At 46.1% G+C, this 22,425-nt stretch overlaps 1 protein-coding gene across 3 annotated transcripts in view; it reads right to left on the bottom strand.

Moving 5' to 3' along the window:
- MBNL3 (muscleblind like splicing regulator 3) overlaps nt 1–22,275 on the bottom strand; it is a 55,120-nt gene extending 32,845 nt beyond the window's left edge. For all 3 annotated transcript variants that reach the window (XR_004082627.1, XM_031064204.1, XM_031064205.1), the window contains exons 1-2: nt 22,256–22,275; nt 21,346–21,549 (exon numbers count right to left, since the gene is read on the bottom strand). Coding sequence is in view for 2 of the 3 variants with exons in the window: in XM_031064204.1 (XP_030920064.1) it covers nt 21,346–21,519 (174 nt within the window). In the remaining variant the exon portion in view is untranslated. The remainder of the gene's footprint in view (nt 1–21,345; nt 21,550–22,255) is intronic.
- Nucleotides 22,276–22,425: the final 150 nt, after the last annotated feature.

The raw sequence follows: 22,425 nt of genomic DNA, 5'->3' as shown, positions 1-22,425 counted from the left end.
GCAGAAACAAGGCTCCCAGCACAAGCCCCAAGGCTTGCTCACATGTGCACCAGTAATGCACTTTGTTACAGTCTCTTTAATCCCGGACACCAGCGAGAGGTTCCAGACACACATTTCTGGTTTTAATGACTGCACACTACGTCCCATCAATCACAAGCAGTTCTCACGTGAAAATCTTCAAGCTAATGTGGCTTTTCACACACTGGAGGCTGCAGTAGGTTGGTGCCCTGACTGTGCAGTCTTTTCCACAGATACTGATGACATGTGCAATGACTGACAGCAAAAAGAATGAAAAGAGACCAGGCAGGAAAGGATTTCCATGTTTTGCACAAAACCAGGCACCAAAACACAGCTTGTCTACATAACTTTTCTCCGCATGAAGCAGCAGATCTCCACCTCCCCAAGAGGAACTCAGTGGGGAGGCACATTCAGAGATGTGCTGGCCCTGCTTACTCAGTGCCTGTCGCTCCAGTGCTGAGGCATGAAACGCTCTCTGCTTTCCATCCCACTCACCACATGCACACAAAGGCTCTCTCCTGGCCATGGATCCTTGCTCCTGCCACAGCCTTGCATGGCTTTCTCATACACAATACCACCTCAGCCACCATGGTGTCTGCTCCACATTTGCAGGGCAGGCTGCAAATTCATGCCATAGAGCATGAATCGTCCTGCAACAGCGGGAGGCAGAAAGTGGGGAGCTCAGGGTTGCATCCCCACGTCCAAGCAGCACAACTAAGAACATTTACTGAGCAGCACGTGCTGCTTTAGGTCTACCTTCCTGCCACCTGCTCTGTAAGAAAAGAGAGGTCCTGGAAGGCAGAGTTGGTACCTGGTGCCCAAGCTCTAAGTCCTCCACCCATCCTATAAGAACCTGCAGCTTTGAAGTTACACTTCTAGGACAGCAAATCACCAGTGCACCACCTCTACTCAACTGCTCACTGCAGTTTGTCCCTAAGCAACCTGCTCCAGGGCTGAGCAAGTGGCATGCTGGCTGGATTGAGTGGCTCATCCTGTCACCAATGCTGCACCACACTCCTCTTTCCACACAGGTAGAGAGCTGTGCTGGAGGAAGGGAGATAGCTGTCCATCTCACTGCTGGATCAAACACCTTCCACTGGCAAACATCAAATAGCATGGAAATAGCATGTTTTCAACTGGAAAACAAAGGAGGCTGGAGCTGACAAGTCAGTCTGATCATTAGCAAGTGTTATGTCTCAGATAGGTGTTCATGCAGCCCAGCTGTCACTCGCTGCAGTTCAAAGCCAGCCATGAACACACCTTTATCTGCAAGTCCTTTCTACAGGCTAATGGAATTTCAGAAATTATGCTGCCAACTGAGTCAGTGAGAACTGCAACCTCACAACCTCCCTTGAACATTGACCCTGGCCAATACATCAGGTAACTTCTGCTGAAGAGCAATGCTTTCTTTCCTCCTAGCAGTGTTGGACCAGCTCACTTTCACAGAGAAGTTTTAAAGGGAAATGATGTAGAAAGCACTCCTTGAATATGTTCTCATGGAAGGCTGTTAGACCCCCCCTACAAGCATCCTAAAATCCAGGTCTAGAAGGATATAGTGAAGTGATATATCTCCCCATTGCCCACACAGATCACCTATTTGCTTTGTTCCCATTACTTGTGTATTTCCCAGGCACAGGACTCCAACACATCAGTCTCCTCACAGCTGATTTTCAACTGCAGTTTTGCTCCACTTGCAACAGAAACCTAAAACTTTTGATTTAGGCCAGAACAGGAATTATTCCTTTCCTCCTTGAGGAAGGGCCCATACTTAAAGGCTGTTGTCACATCTACTCCCCTTCCCTGCTCTCAGCTCCAGACTATGCAAACCATCCTCTTCCAAGTCTCCCTGCACAGTCTCCCAGTTTTTCCCCCAGGCTACTCCCCCAGTCCCTGCTGCTGTGGGCACCTGCACTGTGCTCCACCTAACCCATGACCAGTGCTATACAGGTACACAGATTTTTTCCCATGTCCTGCAGATGACACTGCTGCTTTTACATCCCTGCATGGCATTTTCTTTCCCACTAAAAATGTAACACTCTTTGATTCACTCTCAACAAGCCTTTCCCAGAACTACTCCAGACCCAGCTACGCTGCTCCCTGTATGAGGCAGCTGATTCACTCCAACTCTGTATTTCATACTGCTTTTATTGAACTCACTCACCTTTTTATGGATTACTTTTCCAACCTGTCAAGACTATCTGCAACTCCACACCTGGTTCTTTAAAGAGTGTCTGTAGTTCCTCCCAGCTCAAAGCACACTACCAATTTAACAAGCATACTCTCTCTATTCCATCATTCAAGCCATCAGAACAAAACAAAACTGAGCAGTCCTGTCAAGCACATCCTTCCAGGCTATCACTGAACTCAGTTTTCCAAGCTGTTGTGGGTAGTCACATAAAAATTTATCCTATGCTTTGTTCCCTGTCTTGTTTGGAAGTGGATTTGTGCTGCATCAAAGACTCCCAAACCTAATGCCAGCACTTCATTCTCCCTCTCTGAAATAACCCAGCACAAAGGCTTTCCAGTTCTACTGCTTTTTCTGCTCCTTTTGGGACAGATGTTGGGATTCTGGATAGTCTGTGCTCTGCATCCCTCCTACACCAGCAGCCCTGCTTAGACAGTATTGGGTACAAAGAAGCTGGTGGTCCAAAGTTACTTGTAACAGCAATAAAAAATACAGCACAGCTGGCTGCTGACATTTTTCAAATGCAGGTGTAACACCCATTTACAGAGAGCCCAGAGACTGCTGTTATGGTGAGGATCCTGCTGTGAACAGATCATAGCTGGAAAGAAAAAGCAAAATGTATCTTCTAGTTAGCATTACCAGATGGCAATCAGCCTCCAAGGCAAGGGAAGCAACACAGACTTCCTACCATACAGAAGCTTCAATTTCAATGTGTGTGAATAAAAATGCTAGAGTTAAGGTTAATCTGGTGGTTTCCAGCTATGGATGATACAGACCCTGTGAAATTCATGTTCTAGCCAGGAAAGAGTACAGTTCATGAATACAGAATTTGCTGGAAATAGAACTCAAACAGCCCATGAAAAGCACAAACCACAGTTTTACAATATCTCTAGGGTGAGTTTTGCCTGACACTGAAATTCCCACCTCTGAGTATAAAGAGCCACCTCCCTGAGCCTGCGCAGATGAGAAGAAAAATGCTAAAAACTGCCCAGGTGTTATTTTGGCCCATCTCAGCTCCCCTGCAGTCACTGGAGAATCGTTTGCAGATTTTGTGCTGTTCTGAACGATGCTCTGAGCTGCAGCAGCAGCATGTCAGCTCTGACCCAGGGCTGCTGAGGTGAACAGGGACATGTCTTTTGTCAGGATACAGAGGACAAGAGTCAGACCTGCCTTTCCACACAGCTTCAGTGGAAAAATGAGAATAGTTATCACAAGCTCCCAGGGCTACCAATGTTCCCAGCACTCTCAAGGCAGCCCCAGCTTGTCACTAAAACAGCAACTGAATTTCATGGCTTCAATGAATGTTAGGTCAAGCCCTTTCTGAGCAAGCCTAGACTTGATCTTGACTGAAATGAATGAACCTTGATGTTTTGCATGATTCCAAATGAAAGCAGGTGACATTTGGCAGCTACAACAAGAGTTTTGGGGCCTTCTGAACTGAGAGCTCAAAGCAAAGCTCAGTGGCACATACAAGCACAAAGCAGCTTGAAAACCCTCAGAGCACACCAAGCAGACATTCTGTGTTCACCTCACTGAAGGGAGGCTGGTACACTTTGCACAGTCCCAGTCTACCCAGTTTTCCTCTGCCTACAGCTGTGGGGCAGAGCCTTGGGAAGCCAATCAATGTTTGAGCTTAAAAAACCTAAAACATTATATCCCTCTGCAACAGTTCAGTGAAACACAATCACTTCACAGTCCAGGTAGGCTCTAGCTCTGTGTCCAGGGAGTTAGAAAAATGCACAAGGAATGAAAAGCAAACACAACAATCCCTGGCTCTAAGACACTGATGCCGCTCTTCAGCCTCCCCCTGTGACTGTTCTGCTGGGATATTTTTGCTTTGCAGGGAAGATGGAAAGAAGGACACACAAGGTAAAAAAATCCAGCATAATTTCTACAAAAGGTATTCAAGTCCAGAAATAAAGCTGCCAACAGCCAGCTGAGGAGAATGCTGAACAAACACTGCTAAAGACCCATAACACTTCCATCTCTTTGTCATTCCAGCCTTTGTCTGTGAAAGACAACCTCTACCACAGACACAAACCAAGCTGTAGGGGCTGTGTTGTGTGCCACTGGCTCAGGGGGATGTGCTGTGCTTGAAGGTTCTCTCCCATCACAGGACTGGAAAGCTGCTCCTTGCCACCAACACACGATGACCAACCCTGTGGCACATGGCGAAGCTGACAGGGCTTTGGTGATCTACTTATTGCAGAGTTGCACAGGTCACCACCTAAAGGCACATAAGGGATAGCAGCACTTTGCCCAAGCAGGGGACACATTTCCCATCACATGGCACAAACAGTTTAGCAGCTGAACAATTTCACCAGGATATTAAAGATGTACCCTGAGCACATCACAGTGCTTCCCTCGCACCGGGGTAAGAGAGTGATCAGGTGCAAATGCTGGGAACAAACAGATGCACAGCATGGCCAAGCCCTACTGCACATGCCAGTCCTTTCAAATAGTCTGTAAAAAAGTGCAGAGCACTTGGACAGGGGGGTTGCAAAATCAGATGTGCTCTGCAGGAACTCAAACATGCTTATCTGGGACTCGCTTTAAAATCTGCAGCCTCAAAATGCTTGTCAAGCTTGTTTTTGTTACATAGCTCAAAGCAGAGCAGGAGACAAAAACAAAGCAGCATTTCTATGTCCTCATCTCCCTTTTTGGTAGCACCTTAACTGGTGACAGCCACTCACAGCCATTGCCAATCACTTCAAACCACTGACCTCGGCAAGCAAATCCAGCTCCAGAAAGAAACGATGCCTTGTTACCACAGAGCTCAAGTACTATCACCCTGACATTTAAAAATATATTTTAATTAGGAACAGGGGGGACATGCAACTACTGCATTCCAGTAGATTCTAAGCAGCCACAGGCACTAGCCTAAATTCCCAAATCCTTATTCACCTGGCAATTAGGGAAGCTGAGAGCTGCTGTGAGTGAAGTTTTGCACATTGCTGAATACAGCAATGTTCCACTGAGTTTCCCCAGGACAGCACAAAGAGGTCATGGCTGTCCTCCTGCTCTCACGCAGGATTTTCATTCCAAGCTGTTTGTTATACTTGAAGGTTCTTAAAAACTCAGAGCAGTTATTTTGCTGGGGAAAAGCCCTGTAGCTCCTTCATTATATTTTTACATCTTGACAACTCTTTCCACCTCTGTTCCCCTGCCAAGCTCTCTTCTTTGAGGCCAATGGCACGCTCTGTTATGCTCAATGAAAAAAGTGTATTGATTTTAATGTTTTTGGTTTGTGGAACATTTAGCTTGCTCCAAGCAATGGACAGTGTTTACCAAGCCCAAGAAATATATATTAAAAGAGTATGGCACTGTCAAAGTATGTTTTTTGAGCTGTAGAGCCACAGAGCAGAAAAACATGTTTATCTGAGAGATTACTACTTCCAATAACAGCAATCTCATGCCACAAAAGACAGGAATAAAGACTCCATCAAGCCCTTTTCTTTTGTATCCACCAATACATTTTGATTATGCCATGTTTGTGAACCATATCAGTCTGTTACCACCACATATTTGAAATTAGGTTTAAACAGAGTAGAATTATCATCATATAGAGTTCTGAACTGAGCATTTTTAATGTCTTCCAAGTATTATTCCACTACTCTCCTAGGTTCAGGAATGTTAAAAAGCACAATTAAATAGGCTTCTTTAACACAGTATCAAGAACAGGCTCTCTCCAAGGTCTTTACAGACCTGCCTGGTCACAGAGCTACTGAAGGAAATGATCGATAACAATTACAAAAGGAGGCATTTAGTGTCCAGTAAAGACAGCACGTTTAGGAGCATGTTTAGCCCTGGGATCACTGCAGGTACAGAGCAGGATGTGGAGGAGGTGACATCCACCAAAGTTAATATTCCTGTGGGTTTCAATGTGGGACTATTTCTAAGTAAAAAAAAAAATCAATTCTACCTGGAAGATAGAAACACTGGCAAGTCATTGATTTTTCTTCTATAATAAATTACAAAAAAAGCCCACGCCAGCTCCCTGGAACAATACTGCACAAGTGCTGTATTAAAAAAAAAACCAAAAAAAAAAAACCACCACAAAACCCCAAAGAAAAACAAACAAAATTAAACTTCACATATGTCTTCTACCTTCCATCCTCAATTGTGTCCCTCCTGATTACTATTATACCAGGCCAGCATTTGAAAACAGCAAGTGCAGTTTCTCTTGTCCCTTAAACCATCTTTTCATTGTAAATCCCATAATCCAATTCTATAACTTTCACCAGCTGAATCTGTCAAGGTCATATGGAAAGTTGATGCTTCTGACATTCCTCTACCTACAGCGTCTGTTGAATATTACAGTTGCAGCAGGCAAACCACACGTAGACAGAACCAGGCAAAGTACATCAAAGCCCAGGAGAATAAATGTTAAAGTACTGTGTTCATGAATACAAATATCGGACATGTGACCACCTTTGGCAGCCTCATGGCTCAAGTTTACACAAGGGAAAAGGCAAATAGGGAAGAGCAGAGATTGATAACTAAGTGTCTGACCCAAACCCTCCCTCCTGTCCTGCAGAGGGCAAAGTCATGCTCAGAAAACCTCATTCTCACTGTGATTCAGAAAGCAAAATGAAATTGCAAATAAAAAGATATGGAGGTGGCTATGTTTGGTTGGGTTTTTCTAAGAATTTGGCAGAATACAACCATTCCCTGAGCAGGGAAGGATGTGGCTGGGCTCTGCCACTCTGGCTTTCCACACTTCAGGTGGAAAAACCAAGATATGTCAGAACATGACATGACAGTCCCTCTGTGCAATAGCTTAAGCCAACAAAGGAGGTGAGTGAAGGGCAACAGCAGATGCAGCAGCACAGGAGGGTGATGGCCTCAGTTGCCACCACAGGATTTGCTCCCTGGTATCTGTCAGAGCCAAGGGTCTGATGTTCCAAGGCACAGGACACCTTTCTGCTCTTGGCTAGGATTTTGCCCCACGGCACAGAGCAAAGCCAGCTTGCCCTGCTCTTCACCCTGATGTCCCACTGATGTCCCCAGTTGCTTTCTCAGGCTATGGCTCAGTTCACCAAAGACCAAGCTTTGTCCTCGTGCTCCTGTTTCAGCTACACGTGCCAGGCATTTTTGTGCACAGCAGCACTTTTCCCCTCTGCTCTGGCTTTGCAGAGAAGCTACCAAGCCACAGAAAAGGGCTGACTGTGTGCCACCAACGCCATGCAGCTCCAAGAAAGGACCCCAAAGCTTTCTGATCCATGCCAGGCCTCAGATTTCATGCCCACGGTATAATGAACTTGCTGTTGGTCAAAGGATTAAAGGTGCAGATACAAAAAGTACCTTTAAGAGAGGTCCTGCAGCCTGCTAGGCACAGCAGGCAAGGACCACACATCTCACATGGACCTTGGCTTCCAAAGAGGACATTCAGGCCAAGTGACATTGAATCACAACTCTCCATCTAGGAGGTAGAAAGGCTTGAAGAGAAAGGAAGAAAGAGAAAAAAGGAAAAAAACAAGCAAAAATAAAAAGAAAGCCTGCCTTGCCCTAGGCAAATATTCCACCCCAGTCAGCTTTTGCAGACTGATCTATTTAGTGAGTTGTTTATTACAGCCAGTAACATATGCACATTTAAGTCACAGAGGGGCTTTTTCTCTTAAAAAACACCTTCTGAAGTGCTCTTTAAAAAGCACCTGGCACTAGAAAGCAGATATGTGACCAGTATTTGCTACCATCTCTAGTGAAAGGAAGGTTAAGGCATTGTAAATGTTTGCTAGGAGCTGAGCCCATGGAGAAGGATAGCAAGCTGTGGTGGCAACAGGACAGACCTTTTTCCACAGAGGCAAACATGATGGGCTCACAATGCCAAAGATAATACACTGACATCTCTGTGGGCAAAAGGAGAGTTTGGCAGAGACAATTCTGGGATAAAACTGCAATTAGTGAGACATATTTAGGTGCAGTTCCCATGCACTAGTCACAAGTGCCACACCAGCAGCCAGCTTTAATGAACACGATGCCCAATTCTGTGCCAACATCTGAAAACCTGCTAATATACAATGGATTTATTACAACAACCTTGGCCAGAGCAAAACTTCTACCTGTTCTAATTACAACACTGCTCACAGATCCTGGTTCTCACAGTCTGTTATGCAGTCTCGTGAGGTCTGTGCAGATTCACACTCCTAACCTCACTCAGCCAAAGCAGATCCATGTTACAAACTAACAAAGCCCGGCAAGGAACAGTAAGCCAACACAGATGCTGCAAACCACACAGCTCAAGGGGGCTTTCTGCTTACCCTGCATTCCATACTGACCTAGATAGCCAAAATTTGGGGTCTGTAGGTCTCTACACTGACATACAGCCCAAAGACCCCAAAATCTAGCAAGAGTGGTCTGCTTTCTCCATGTGACGCCAGGAATGGGTATTAACTGATAATGCATTTTGCAGAAACCTTGATTTCAGCTGCTGAGAGATGAATTCCATGTAGCCACTGGGATCTGTTCCCTTCTGTGTAACAAGAGCTGTAGGACAGGACACTGAAAAGGTTGTATGCCTAGTTAGGTGGATGTATTCATTTACTCCTGCGGGATGCAACTTTTGGTCTGACCTAAATTCTCCTCTGCAGCACTGGTCTAAGTGCCAGAACAGCTAAGAAAGGAATGTGTCCTGCGTGGGCATACATGTGTGTCTGTCCATCCATCTGTCCCAGCTGACCAACAAGAATGGAACTGATCAGGGCTTTCCTTCCATTTACTTGGTGCTTTGGAGTTCATGTTTTTAATAACCTCCAGATTCACTCACTTAGGTTTGAGAGCAGAAGAGAAAAGCTGGGGGAGGCAGAAGCAACTAAAGCATATCCATGTGGATGTGCTTGCTTATTCAGACTTGAGGCACAAAAGCAAACTGATCAAATTACCATGGGGTTTTTCTGTCCTTCCTGTATTGCTGCTCTGCTTTCCAAACTCCTGCCCTGAGCTGCTTATCCTTGTCCTGTTCACCAAGTGCAGTACAGACTGCCTGAGATGCCCAACCTTTCGTAGATGAGGAGGTGTGCAAGGCTTACCTTTTGAAGGCTGCTTTCTATTAGAAAGCAATCTTAACATGACTTCCTTAGGCAGCAGACACCTGATCTCACGTATTTTGCTTTTGCTACTGACAAGAGATATCTTCAGATGCAGCACAATCCCTCCCTAAAAGGGTAGCAAGAAAAAGACCTTTCACTGCCCTCACCGGGCACAGTCAGGATGAGTCAGCTGCAATGCAAATGTTCATTTGTTTTTAGGTGGGATGGACCCATATAGATGGGGCTGGGAGGGATTGGAGGGATTTTTTCTGCAAGGAAGAGTGACCTTTCTTGAGGACATCTGCAGTCTCTCCGCCACGTGAGACGAGTAGCTGCAAAGAAGCTCCAGGGTTATTAGCAAGTCTGGAATGCAGCAGGACCAGTGCCTACGTAAGCAAACACTTCAACACTGCTGAAGAAACGCTCTAACTGGTTTAAACCAAGATAGATGGACTTCAGATAGGCCCCGGCAGAAACCCCTGAACAAACTTCTCTTCAAGTGCCTCTGATACAGGCCACAAAGTAAGAAAAGTGCTAACACTTTTCCCCTGATTGGGCTAAGGACTGAAAGGATGCTTAAAATCATTCTCCAAGAATTAGCACAATCAAAACGGGAAAAAAAACAGTTTTGAGTAGTGTTTTTGTCCTACCTAATGTGAGCTCTATTCCAAGTAAAGACTTCTAAAGATTTTATATTACTGTGGACTCTTCAAAAACCCATGCAGAGAAACACAAAACAACAATGAAAATCCTCTTAATTCAATCTGTGCTTTACTGCACAAGGCCGCAGCAGGGGATTTCTGGCTGTGGGAATACAAATACTCATCAATGCTACAGCTCAGGGTCCTGCTCCAATTACTACTCAAACACAAAATGAGACAGTCCCAGCCTGAAGAGTTTTCAGTCTAAATACACCAGACTTGGTGGAAAAACCCCAGGCAGCCAGGGGAAGCCTCAGCAACACCCAGACTGCATTCCAGCTGCTCTGTCCTGAGCTGGTGCAGCCGTCATGCCTTTGATGCCTCCAAGCTCCTTCCTCCCAGCAGCCTGCCTTGTCCCACCTCTGCATCACTAGGTAAAAGTGATCCTGTCCATTTGTCTCCCACCCCCCAAGGGATTTCCCCCTCCCCTCTCCCGAGGATGGTGCAGAGCAGTTTGAGTGGGCTCTGGTGACAGGAGTGAAGTGGGCTGTGCGGGGAAATCCACGCCCTGCCGTGACATGCCAGCAGATGCTGACAGAGCTGGCAGTGATGGGTGGCCGGGGTCCCTGCCACATCCCCAAGCTCCCCAGTCCTATGGGAAAGTGGCTTGGGCAGCTGCATGGCTCCTCCCCAGAGTCACCCCCACCTCCCTCCCTTGAGGTCGTCCCTTGCAGCTCAGAGGTTTCAGACATCCCTGCCTTGCTTTTATCAGCCCTGACGGCTTTCCAGCTTCAAGCACCAGAGTCACTCAGCCTGCCTGCCTTGCTCCAGCTCACACCCTGCAGCACATCACTGAGGTTTTACAGGCAACAGGATTGACACAGCAGGGAGTCAAAGTCTGCAGGGAGGAAACCATGATTACATCTTCATCTGCAAGGGCACCAGATGCACTGAGAAATAAAAATGACTGCTGAAGCAACAGGAGAGGAGTGCAAGAGACTTGTCAGGCTGCCTTGTACAATCCCTGCAGACACTACAACAGGGACAAAGAGGACAGGGGAGCTGCACTATGGCTTGGGGACAAATAGGCCCAGAGGGGAGGAGGAAACAGAGCAGAAAGAAGAAGCAGGGCATTAGAATAAGGCTGCAAGTCTTGGACCATCGGAGCAAGATTTGGGAGGGTTTCTGCATAAACAGGGGCATCTTTTAACATCTTCCCCTATAATGTTTGGGAAGGAGCAACATTCCCTCCAAAAACAACTGTCTTGAAAGTCCACTGGTTTATGAAACAAAATTCCCTCACAGGGAGGAAAGAGCTTTCCTTCGTACAACTGACCTAAAACACCATTATCTCTGCCATGCCTGGATGATCTTCCAAGCCCTCCTTAAAGGCTCATTTCTATGTCTGGCTTTCAACTCCTTGGGACCCTGAGCACTAAAGTGCTACAGCATGGGCTGAAATGTCCAACCCCATGAGGCTCTAGCTTTCTCTTGGCAAGCTCATCCTGGGTTTGCTATCTGCAGCATCACGTGGAAGGGACTCTGGGAGCAGAGCCCAAGCACTGCACGCAGCACAACACTGCACAAACCAACCATTTGGGATCAAGAGCACATAATGGCTGCAAGCCTTACCCATGCTCTGATCTTTAGGAATGGACAGCAAGAGGAAGAGACATAGACCAGTGGGATCAGCCAATACCATTGGGATTACACACTGAGGTTTTGTATTCAAACTGTGCTCAGCTGAAGCAGGGCTCTTTAAGGACCTAATCTCCGTGTGACTGTTCCCAGCACCAGCCATGCCCCTGTGGATAACAGGGACTTAGGGAAGCAGCGTCATGACAGCCACAGTCTCAGGCACACAGGCTGCAGCTCCACTGTATTGGTGCTGCCTGGCCACCTCTGAACCCCCAGATACTCCACACTTTCCCAAACGCCCCTCTGTTTGAGAGGTGTCTCCCCTCACTATGCACCCAGAGCTGATCACAGCACCCAGAGTTCCTAAGGCAAAGAAGAAGTGATGAGACAGAGTTAAAGCACCACGTTTCAGGCTATTGGAGTAAATCCCCATCAGAACCTGGTGTGGGTACTGCTGGGCAGAGATGTGGACATCACTCATGCAACTCAACTGGATTTCAGCACTCTTATCTGTAGTGGTTGTTTTGGGTCTTTTTCTGACACCAGTGTAGGAGAACAGCTGAAAGTTAGTGCTGTGCTAATGCAGAGCCAGAGGCAAGATAAAACACAGAGACCACTCAGTAGTCACCTGGGCAATGCATTGTGATACGATACCCATTCTGGAGCACTAGCTAAACTGCTCCTGGTTCCCATTCCCAGAATTAAGCAGAATTTGCCTCTATTTTTAATGGTGCTCTGTGCACCTACCTCAGCAAGGGGTGGGGGCCAGAAGCACCCCTGCAGCAGTTATGCTGGCGTGAGTGGTGGGTCTCTCTCTCCACTGTGCAGCCATACTAATAAACAAAGTAGCTTGTTTTAAACATTCACATTCCACTGCTGCAAGAGGAAAACTTCTCCCCAGAGCACAGGCTGCCACCTTCCAAACAAGGTCAGACACTGACCTCCTCCCCCACCACCAATGACCTTATTAGCACTGATCATGGTTCTAATAATATCCCACATTGTAAGCAGGCCATCTGCTGTAACATTTCACTACAAACTTGGGGAATTGCTTGATTCGAGTATGCTCCTGTCCCAGCAAGCCAATTGTGCCCTCTCAGGAATATGCTTCTTCATCGCAGCTTTAAGCTAAATGTTGCAGAAAGGCACCTCCAGGACTCAGCTTTCCAGCTTGGAGCTGAAGCACGCAGGGAACAGCCTCGAGCCATTCCCACGTGCTGGCTTCAGACAGAGGAGGTAAAAACACAGAGTTAGTGCTTAATAATCCCTGACTCCAGTATCCAGCTCTTCTGACAGTGGAGACATCAAGTAACCATGTCACTGCAATCCTAAACCCAGGCCAAACACTAACCAGACATTCAGAGAGCCAGATGCAAAACCCAGGGCTCCCGAGAGATCAGCATTCCTTTTGTGCCATGTACTTTCTGCTGTGTGGACGGCAGAAAGATTTTACTATCCTAACACATTAGCTATGGTTAAGCTGAATATTTTCACTGCCATTACAGAACTGGGGGCTTTCCTAACAGGCAGGCAAGATTACAGAACTAAGCATCTTTGATAGCTATTCCTCTGGAAGGAGCCAGGGTTTGAAATGCTTACTCAGTCAGGACACCTGTCTAAAACACCCAGAGTCTTGCTATTACAGCAGCTCAGCTACACTCAGCCTTTGAAGACATTTTTTTTGTACTGCTCCTGTGAGGTCAAAAAGTGCAATTAGGCACAGAGACCGACATTACAACACCTTGAAGCAGTTTGCATCATCACAAGGCTCTGAAAGGTGGTTTTCCAAATCCTTGGTCTTTCCTCTAATCAAAAGACTGTCATCAGACATGGCACAAGGACTATAAGGGGTGAGGAAGGGGGTCAGTGCCTGGGTCCCTGCTGTTTTATGAACAGCAATAAAACAGTATTAATAAGCCAGAAGTAAAACTGTGCCTGTATGGGGCAACATTCACCCAAGGTCTTCAAAGCATTTATTTTAATACCAGCGAAACAGTACTTATAGGGGCAGAATTTCAAAGAGCTCAGCTCCTCTCTTGGAAATCTAACCACTTATTGAAATGCTCTGTGGGAGATGTCAGGCGATGGGCCCTCCAAAAAGCCTGGCACATCTTGTTTATATTTGTTTTAAAGCTTCTAAACAGCTCAATTACATAAAAGCATGTTACTGCACCCTCCTTCAGAAGGGTGAACCAAGTGGCAGAAAGCTATTGTCAGCTAAGGGATTACATCAAACTGATGCTATGCCACCGAGGAAATCCGCCAACTCCACATGCTCCTTCAGTCACTCCCCTTGAAGGCATCTTTCACCACCTTCCCCCCAGCTCATTTTGGTGGCCTAATGCAATCAGGAGCATGAGAAGTCCCTAGGTAGTTTCACAGCCAAGCATCTTCTTTGCCCCAGACTCTGTCCAGGCACAGAGGCCTGTAGGTTTGGTGCTTCTATTTCAATCCCAGTGTTAGCTACTGCTACACATCAGGGCTGGAAAATGTAATGTTTGAACTTCTTCCCTAGAAGAATTTGGCAGTGCCACATTTTGCAACATAGCACCATTTGAGGTGCCAGAGCTCACTGTACACACACACACGCATCCTTTTCGTGCTCCCTTGGCCAACTTCTGACTCACAACAGGCAGAGCCAGCACTTGCTATCTGGGCCCAGCACCTCATCTCCCTCCTCCCTGTGCAGAGGAAGACCCTGGGGCTCACAGAGCATCCCCCTGCAGTTGTGCTGGGTCACAGGCATGGAGCTTGTGGTGGCAGATCCCAGCAGGCTTGTCAAGACTGCAAACTCAAGGTGTGCATGTAGAGAAACTCCCAAAAGCCAAAGGTGGCAGAGCAAAGAGCTCTCCCCCTTTATGGACTGGCTGAGATGACTACTTCCGACACTCAAAACTTGATGCAACAGCTCACTCCAGCACAAGGAGCTCTCTGCTGCCCGCAGGAACTCTACAGCACTTAAAATCAGGCTTAAGTATTTTGCAGAACCAGAACCTTGGTCTGGAGGGCTTTGCTCTTCAAACAGGAAAGCAAGCCTCAGGAGCAGGAGGTGGCATGCCAGGGCCAGTGGAACATTGCAATATGCCCATAAAAGGTTTCAAAATGTATCTGCTAAAGCACACACAGAAGCTCAGAAGGGTTTAGAGTCAACATCCCAAAAGAATTCCTCTCCTGCTTTTTTAGGCAAGTGTGAGCAGCAGTCAGCACTTTACCATCATCTTCCCAACCAGAAACCCAGGGTTACTCTTGGCTAATATTAATAATGTAAATGCTGCTGGCTTCACCCTTTGAGGATGGTGGCTTGCTCACACCACAGGGAAAAGAACAAGGCAACATGAGCTGCAGGCAGGAGCAGAGGCCCTGCATTGCCAGGGCTGGCTGGTGAGGAAGGGAGAGGCGAGGCTGGCAGCAAAACCCCAGTGCTGAATTTGCTTGGCCCATCTCCCTGAAGAGGCTGGCCTACAAATTGTGGTCTCAGGAGCAGTTTGTGGGCATAGCTCTGCTTTCCAACACATACAAGGGGAAAAGCACATCAGTCTGAGGCCAAAGGAAAAGCTGCAATCAATTAATCAGCTGTAAGAAGATGGACAAGGACGGTGTTCCTGTCCTTGCCCCTTGCACTGGGAGAGCTTCCCAACTTACCAGCCTGTGCCTACACCTCTGCCAGCCTCTTGAACCTGTCCCAGAAACACCACACATGAGACTGGCACTCACACACAGGCAACAGCAAAGGCATCTGCTCCTGTGTGGGCAAGCCCTCAGGAGAAATGTGGGGTCAGGAGGTCTGGGGCACAGATGGTGCTCTCCACCTACTGCACAGCAAATACCCAATCACCAAATATCCACCCTCTGCAGGAATATGAGCAATGAGCTGAAAGAGAGCATCCCTCCAGGGTAGCACCAGAACTAGACTATGCACCAGGAAACCTACATATATCTCATCTTTCTTGCCATGTCACCATGGACAACACCAAGTTTCACAAAGCCCATGTCCTTGTAAATGTGAAGGCCAAGGTAGTGCTCCCTGCTGAGGCTGCTCAGACACAGAAAGACCTGGCAGAGATAAGGCCAACCTCTTCACTCTCCATAACACACCTCAAAGATCACTTCCTTGCTTTAGAGCACAGACAAGAATTCTTGTCAAGGACTCTGTCTTACGCCTTTGCAAATGGCTGGCAATGAATAAGACCTTCCTGCATCTCCCTGTCTATTGCTGTCCTTGCAGCACAGTCACCAGGTAACACCAGCCTGCTCCAGTTACACGAGTTCATCACCCAGCAGCTCTGCAGAGAGCAGGACCGAGGGAATTCCAGCTGCTGGATTTTGTATTCAGTGCCTAAGGCTCTTTGTCCTCCTCCTAACCCTGCCACAGTGGCAGCAACCACTGCTGCAACAGAGCAGCAAGGGGACAGCTCAGAGCAGCAACCTTCCAAACCATGACTGCAAAACCCACCAGTGCTCATCTGCCATGGATCAGCTGTCAAAAAGTCACAGATAAATGAAATGTGACTACTGGGCCATCGGAGGAAGCATGGATAACACTAAACAAATCAAACATGCTGCGCACAGTCATCTGTCCCACAGAAAGATCAGCTAGGCAGATTAAAGGAAGAAGGTGTATCCTTTCCCTGGAAAGCTGAACACACCTAGGGAGGTCACACATCATCTTCATGTAACCAGCCTTAACCCCACAGAGAATCTGCAGCGCAGACAATGGGGCAGGCCTGGGAGATGCTCAGCACAGGTAGAGCCAGGTGAGCTTCTCCATCAGTGCTCTCCATCCCAGAGATGTGCCAAAAACTTCTGAAGACACTAGAGAGAGTATAGACAGCAAGTGTGCCAGTTAAATTAAACTGTGAAAATGTGGAGCTTGTTATAACCCATAGATGAGAAGGGATCATGCCTAAATTATTTTTCCCCCACAAGCTTTCCTGTTCTCCTTGAAATACCAATTTACTTCAGAGAGAAATACAAAGAGAAATATAGAAATCAAGAGAAAAAGACAGAGAAATACAGTATTAACAGCTTTTATACATAAAATTGAGTCTAAATACATTTTCCCCCACTTTAAGTTGTTTGATTTAAACAGTAGTTTTAAAAAGCACTGATGGCATGCTGTAAGACACACCAGCACCCAGAGTGGACAGAAAGCTGCTGCAAATCTGCTGTTGCCACACAGGTAAGTGGCTTAATGACCAAGGAAAAGTGGATTTTGTCACACAGGTGACTTGGCTCAACACTGTTCTTGTGGAATATTTACATCTCCATCACACTGAGCTGAGACATGGAGTCGGAATGTCTCCAAAATTATCACTATGGCTTTGTTTGCTTTCTTCTTCCTCTCTAAAAGTGTAACCATATGCTAAGTTTAGTGGGTGTTTTTAGTTGTTTCTTAATTTGGAGTTTATTTAAATCTAAAAAGAAATAGATTTGATTGCCAACCAGTAAGTCAGAAATAATTCTAGTCAAGTCAGCATAAACCAGGTACAAATTAGCATGAAAACTGTGAGGAACAGCCTCAGGTACATCGGTTTCAAGATCATATAGTACATCCATTGCCCAAGCAGTATGAACTTTTCAGATTGCCTTGGGATTTTGAATATTATTACGAGAATAACACTTCTTTTAGAAAATAGACAATTTAGACAAAACTACTTTTAACTTCTTTTTATGCCTGTTCAGAGAAAACTTTTCACCTTTTTTTTATTGAGTACTGCTTGAAACATGCAATAGTTTAACAGTGTTTTTCACATTACACCTCCCAAAGTCAAAATTCATATTACTGAAATTTTTCACCCCACTATTTTCACCTCAAAATGCTCCCTGAAGCTTCAATTCACATTAAAATTCAAAAAGAAAATTCAAAAACCCCTCAACAGCAAAAAGCCCCAGCTCACACCTCACAAAGCTGCATTTGTAAATTTTTTTAAACCTCAAGTCCTCAGCACAGATACCCAAACTGTGAGCAGTATAAATCAAAGCCTCTGTGAACACCTGATGTGCATTACCTACACATTTTTATATAATGTCATCATCTCCTAATGCCCCATCTCTCAGGTCTCTGCTCCATTAGTGACCAAAGATGATGCTTTTTTTTCCTTCCTGACAACACCAGAAACTGAAAACACAACCAATGACTGCTGGCCAGGAACTAAGAGTCAGACAAGCTCATATCCTGCCCCCCTGATCCAGCCTGAATAGGAAAGTTAATGACTTGATGAGCAGCCCACCAAAGTGCCAAAACAAACCTTTGTAGGAATTGCCATGAGCCAGCAAAGCATGTCCCAGTCCTTACAAAAAGCACTGGCTCTGCATGGACGGTGCACACTCAGCCTGGGAGAGAGGCAATGAATGAACCCAGAGGCCACCCCAGTTCACAGGGATGACATGACATTCCTCTCCTTTGCTCAGAACATCTCTGAGGTGCCACAGGACCTGCCTAGGAGGTACCAGAGAGCACTGGCCACTGACCAGCAGCCCTCGTGGTCACTTCTGGAAGCAGGGTGGCCCAGCAGAGGCAGCTCTTGGGCCTCTGGATTGCCCTGCAATCAAGCAGTGCAGACTCTCCTGCCATTCACACAAATTAATTCAGAGAACACTGCTTCCAGAATAACAAGGAGGGATGCATGAGTAGAGTGAGAGCTCTCTTGGCATCTAATTCAAATAGCAGCTTCTTGCAAGGAACTATTTTTAAGTTTTGTATCAATCTGCTTGAGAAAGGTTCCTTCTGCTGCCTACAAATGTGCAAACTCCCCCTTTGAAGAAACACAGCTCAGGACAGCAAGATCCAGCCTAGCACTCTCAACCTGATCAAGACCAGATATTTCACAACCAAAGCATTGCACAACACACACCGTTCCTGCAGAGCATGTTCTGGTGACCCCCACCTGAGCATCAGTGAGGGCCCCCATTAATTCAATGAGTCCTGTGTGTTCTTCACAAGATTACAGGTAGCACACAGTTAGTTACCCGTGAAACAACCTACACTGAGGCACTCTGACTGCTTCTGGAAGCATCACTGCTTTTTCCACTGCAACAGGCATGGAACTGCTATTGGAGATTAAGGAAAAAGGAGAAAAAAGGGCAATTCAGTAAGCCCTGGATGCTGCGCATGACCTGACCAGTGAGGTGAAACCATTGTTTGCTGGGTTATCAGAAGTTCCTGTATGAAGGCATTGTTCAAGCTTAAGAGGTCTGTGCGAGAAAAAAAACAAGCAACAGCAGCACACAATGGATGCAGATAAGCAACGTCTGAACAAAGCCCTGGGCGGCTGCAAGACAACGGGAAAACTTATTAGCCACAAGCATCCTATATCCTGCCTCCCATAAAGCAACACAGATGTTCTGCTAATGCAGGGCGTGAAAAGACAAGAGAACACTAAGCAGCCATTGAGCCCTGCACAGGAGAGAGGGTCGGTGTTCCACAGCTGCTGGGCACAAAACCATCCTCAAGATGGGCACAAAAAGCCTCTTAAATGGTCTGAGAATGTAACACCTCGCTGGTGACCGGTAAGGGTGGCTACCCTTACAGCCCTGAACCCCTTAAGACCACTGCAAACAGTGCTTTGCAAGCCCAGCTCTGGCCCAGGAACAGAATGACCATTGTTTGAGAGTTTGGTCCCCAGGGGAGTTATTTCCACTGGGAAATTCATGGCATTAGACATGCACACACTCAGGCTGTAGCACTGGGGACCACAGCCCTCCAGGGCACAGGGAAACAGGGCTCTGTCCTGAGAGCTGCTGGATCCATGGGGCTGAAGGAAGTGCTCCAACACCCACTGTCTTGTCTGCAAAGAGGGGTGCAGAAACAGCCCCATCACCTTTGGCCAAGTGCTCTGCATAAGTCAGACCTCTCCTCAAGTACTTCCCATAGACAGAGCTGTCAGCCCTCCATGAGGCTTTCCCAAGCCCAAAAAACCTATTCTCTGGAAAATTCAGGCCATTCAACCAGCACATACTGGGCATCTGCTACTGTGTCGTGAGGAAACTGCAACCAGCAGGTCATTTAACAGCCAGTTACACAGGAAACACTCTGAGCTGTAGAAGATCACATTCTGCTCCTTTCCCTGAGTTTTTTTTGTTGTTTTCTTAACATGGTGTTACCCATCCCATCCCCACTGCTGAAGTGGGGGAAGTGTTTGCTCATTCCAGTGGGTGGGATTTGAACCCCAGCTGCCCATGGACTTGGTCCTGCTGTGCAGAGAGGGGCTGGCACAGCTGGGTGTGCTGCAGGAACTGCACTCAGCACCCATGGGCAAGTGTCACATATGGGGTGACAGCACAGCTCAGAGCCCAGCCAAGCTGGGTGGCTGCACAGGGACATCTCCCCAGGATGCTGCAAACCAACAGCAAGGGGCACAAAACTATCCTGCACAGTGTGACAGCCCTCCTTTCCATTCACAAATATACACTGTAAAATATGAACATATTAATCTCTTCATTAAAAGTGTCTGCACTGCCACTGGCTACAATTCAAAAGTTTCAATGGCATAAAGAACACAATTTTTCCCCCCTTCAAGAAAAAGATATTTGCCTCTCACTGTCAGCAAACCAGCAATGTAAATGAACATTTGAAAGTCACTGTATAACTCAAGAGTCATTTCACATAATCAGATTAAAAAAGAGAAAACTGAATGCAAACAGAAAACTTGAGCTTCTTGGGAAAAGAGAACAGAAATGAAAACATGAAGAAGCCACTAACAGAACAAAATGGGTAAACCAGTGTTAGTCCAGATCCAGTCCTGGTCTGAACCTCTGCATATATAACTCTACCAGTTCTGTTACTCATTATGTTCATAAAAATAAACTCAAATATTTTCAAGCAATAGTTGAAGTTCAAGAGAAAACTTATAAGATTATAAAATTTTCCAGACTCTTTCTAGAAATTTTAACAGGTTGATTACTTTGGTCAAAACATTAAACACAATGTCACGAATTCTCATCTGCTATCAGTTATCCATATGGTCTTAGAGTAAAAAATACTTTTGAGGAGTCATACATTTGGGAAAAAGAAAAAAAAGAAAAAGTGGATCTTCCCTTCCCAAGAGCCATGGTGAAGTGAGGCCAGAAAGAGATGCCCACATCCCCCTCCTGTGAGCCCCTCCACTCCTCTCCCTGACTCACAGTCCAGGTCTTTGGTATTTTTGAAAGTCATCCCTGGAACTCCAACATGGACAAGCAACCAAGAGCTATTTACTGCCTCCAAATTCAACTCTGCAAGGATAAGCACCAACCTCAAGGCTCAGCCATAGCTCCAACAGGCCTGGCAAAGCCACTGAGTTCGTGTGTCCCAAGCAGAAAGCACTTCCCCAATGACCATTTCTGGAAATGTTGTTGTCCAAACATTTCGGCTGGTCCTCATCTACAGGACAACCTTAAAGTGCATTTGCAACTCTGTCTCCAGGAAATACATGTAAAGCTGATTCATTATCTTAAAATGCTGCTTTCATTTTTGCTCATTAAAAACACATTTCAGATCCCTGCACCAAATGCACAGCTGACGTGATCTGGACACTCAAAACTGGATTTCAGTTCTCTCTACTCCTCTTATTTCATTTGCTGCCCACAACCTGTGTTCTCTGCTTCAGGGACAGCTGTATCAGACCTGAGCTACCACTCAAAAACGCCCTGGATAAAATCCTCTCTCCCTGCAATGCCTGGCACTACAGGCAATGGCACCCCAAGTCAGACTCAGCCTAGATTTCAGGAGCAGCATCCTCCCTGCAGACACAGAGCAACAAACAGCTGTTCTGCACATCCCACACCCCTGCCTGAGCCACTGCGAAGGGAAAGAAAAACAAGGCAGCTTAGGCAATGCACGCGTTACAGTCCTCACCTTTAGGGAGTCAAAGCAGGCAATAACTCGACCATTTTCCACATGGCAACTCCGTGACGGATGGGCGAACTTGCACTCTGCATCAGACCGAGAACAAGTCCCTCTCTGAAACTCTCGACACACTTCTAACGTCAGCCATTTTGTATCACGAACCAGGGACACGTTTACAGCCATATTAAAAAACAAAAATTAAAATGCAAGCAATCGTACCCTTCCTCAGGGTAATGTTTACTGCTGATCTTCTTTTTTCTTCTTTTTTTTTTAAAAAAGGGTAAAAAAGTGAATTCAAGTTAAACGTGAAGAAATAACTAACTTGTTGCTTTGGTAAAACTCCTATTCATCAGCACTTAGGTTTTCATTTAAGTCAAATCGTGTTTCTTTAAACAAGAATTAAACATAAAGCCAATCATAAAATAGAAATCTTATCAGAACAACTGAAAATCAAATTAGAGGCCAGCTCCTAAAAGTGCAATTGTAGAAGTTAAAATACAAGTGTTATATTTTGTGCCACTGCCAAAGTTACTTGCAAATAACTGGCAGACTTTCAAAAGAATTCTGTGCTCTCCAGTTAATGGTTTCAATTATTCTTGCAAAAAGCATATGCTGCTGGCAGCACTTCAGTTTGTGGAATGGTCTCGGTCCTTGGGGAGAAAACTTCGGGTTTGTATTTTTTTTTCCTTCTATTTCTTGCTTCTAAAAATTATGGTTCACGAGCATCAAAACAGGCAAAAGGATGTCTGATTTTTTTTTCCTCTTTCTTTTCTTTTAAATATTTGCTACATAGTCGGGGGAAGGAAAAAAATAAAATGGCTGAGCAAACTGCGTGTAAATGGGGAGCAAAAAAACAAAAAAAAAAAAAAAAAAAGGGAAAGGCTGGAGGAGCCGCCGTCAGGGCACGGACTGCAAGCAACGCCGAATTAAACAGAGAGGGGGGCGAGGGGCAGAGAGAGGCAGCCCTAGACAGAAATCCAAGCAGCGGTGGCTTCAGGAAAGGCACTTTTCAGCAACCTGCAGGAAAAAGAGAAATAGAATCAGCCAGGAGCCTGCGACCCCGCTCGGGCGGGCGGGCGGGCGCGGGGC

This window comes from Geospiza fortis, unplaced genomic scaffold (genome assembly GCF_000277835.1).
Source record: "Geospiza fortis unplaced genomic scaffold, GeoFor_1.0 scaffold47, whole genome shotgun sequence".
Classification (NCBI taxonomy): domain Eukaryota; kingdom Metazoa; phylum Chordata; class Aves; order Passeriformes; family Thraupidae; genus Geospiza; species Geospiza fortis.
The sequence above is the reverse complement of the archived record's forward strand: the minus strand, read 5'-3'. Positions and strand labels throughout refer to the sequence as shown.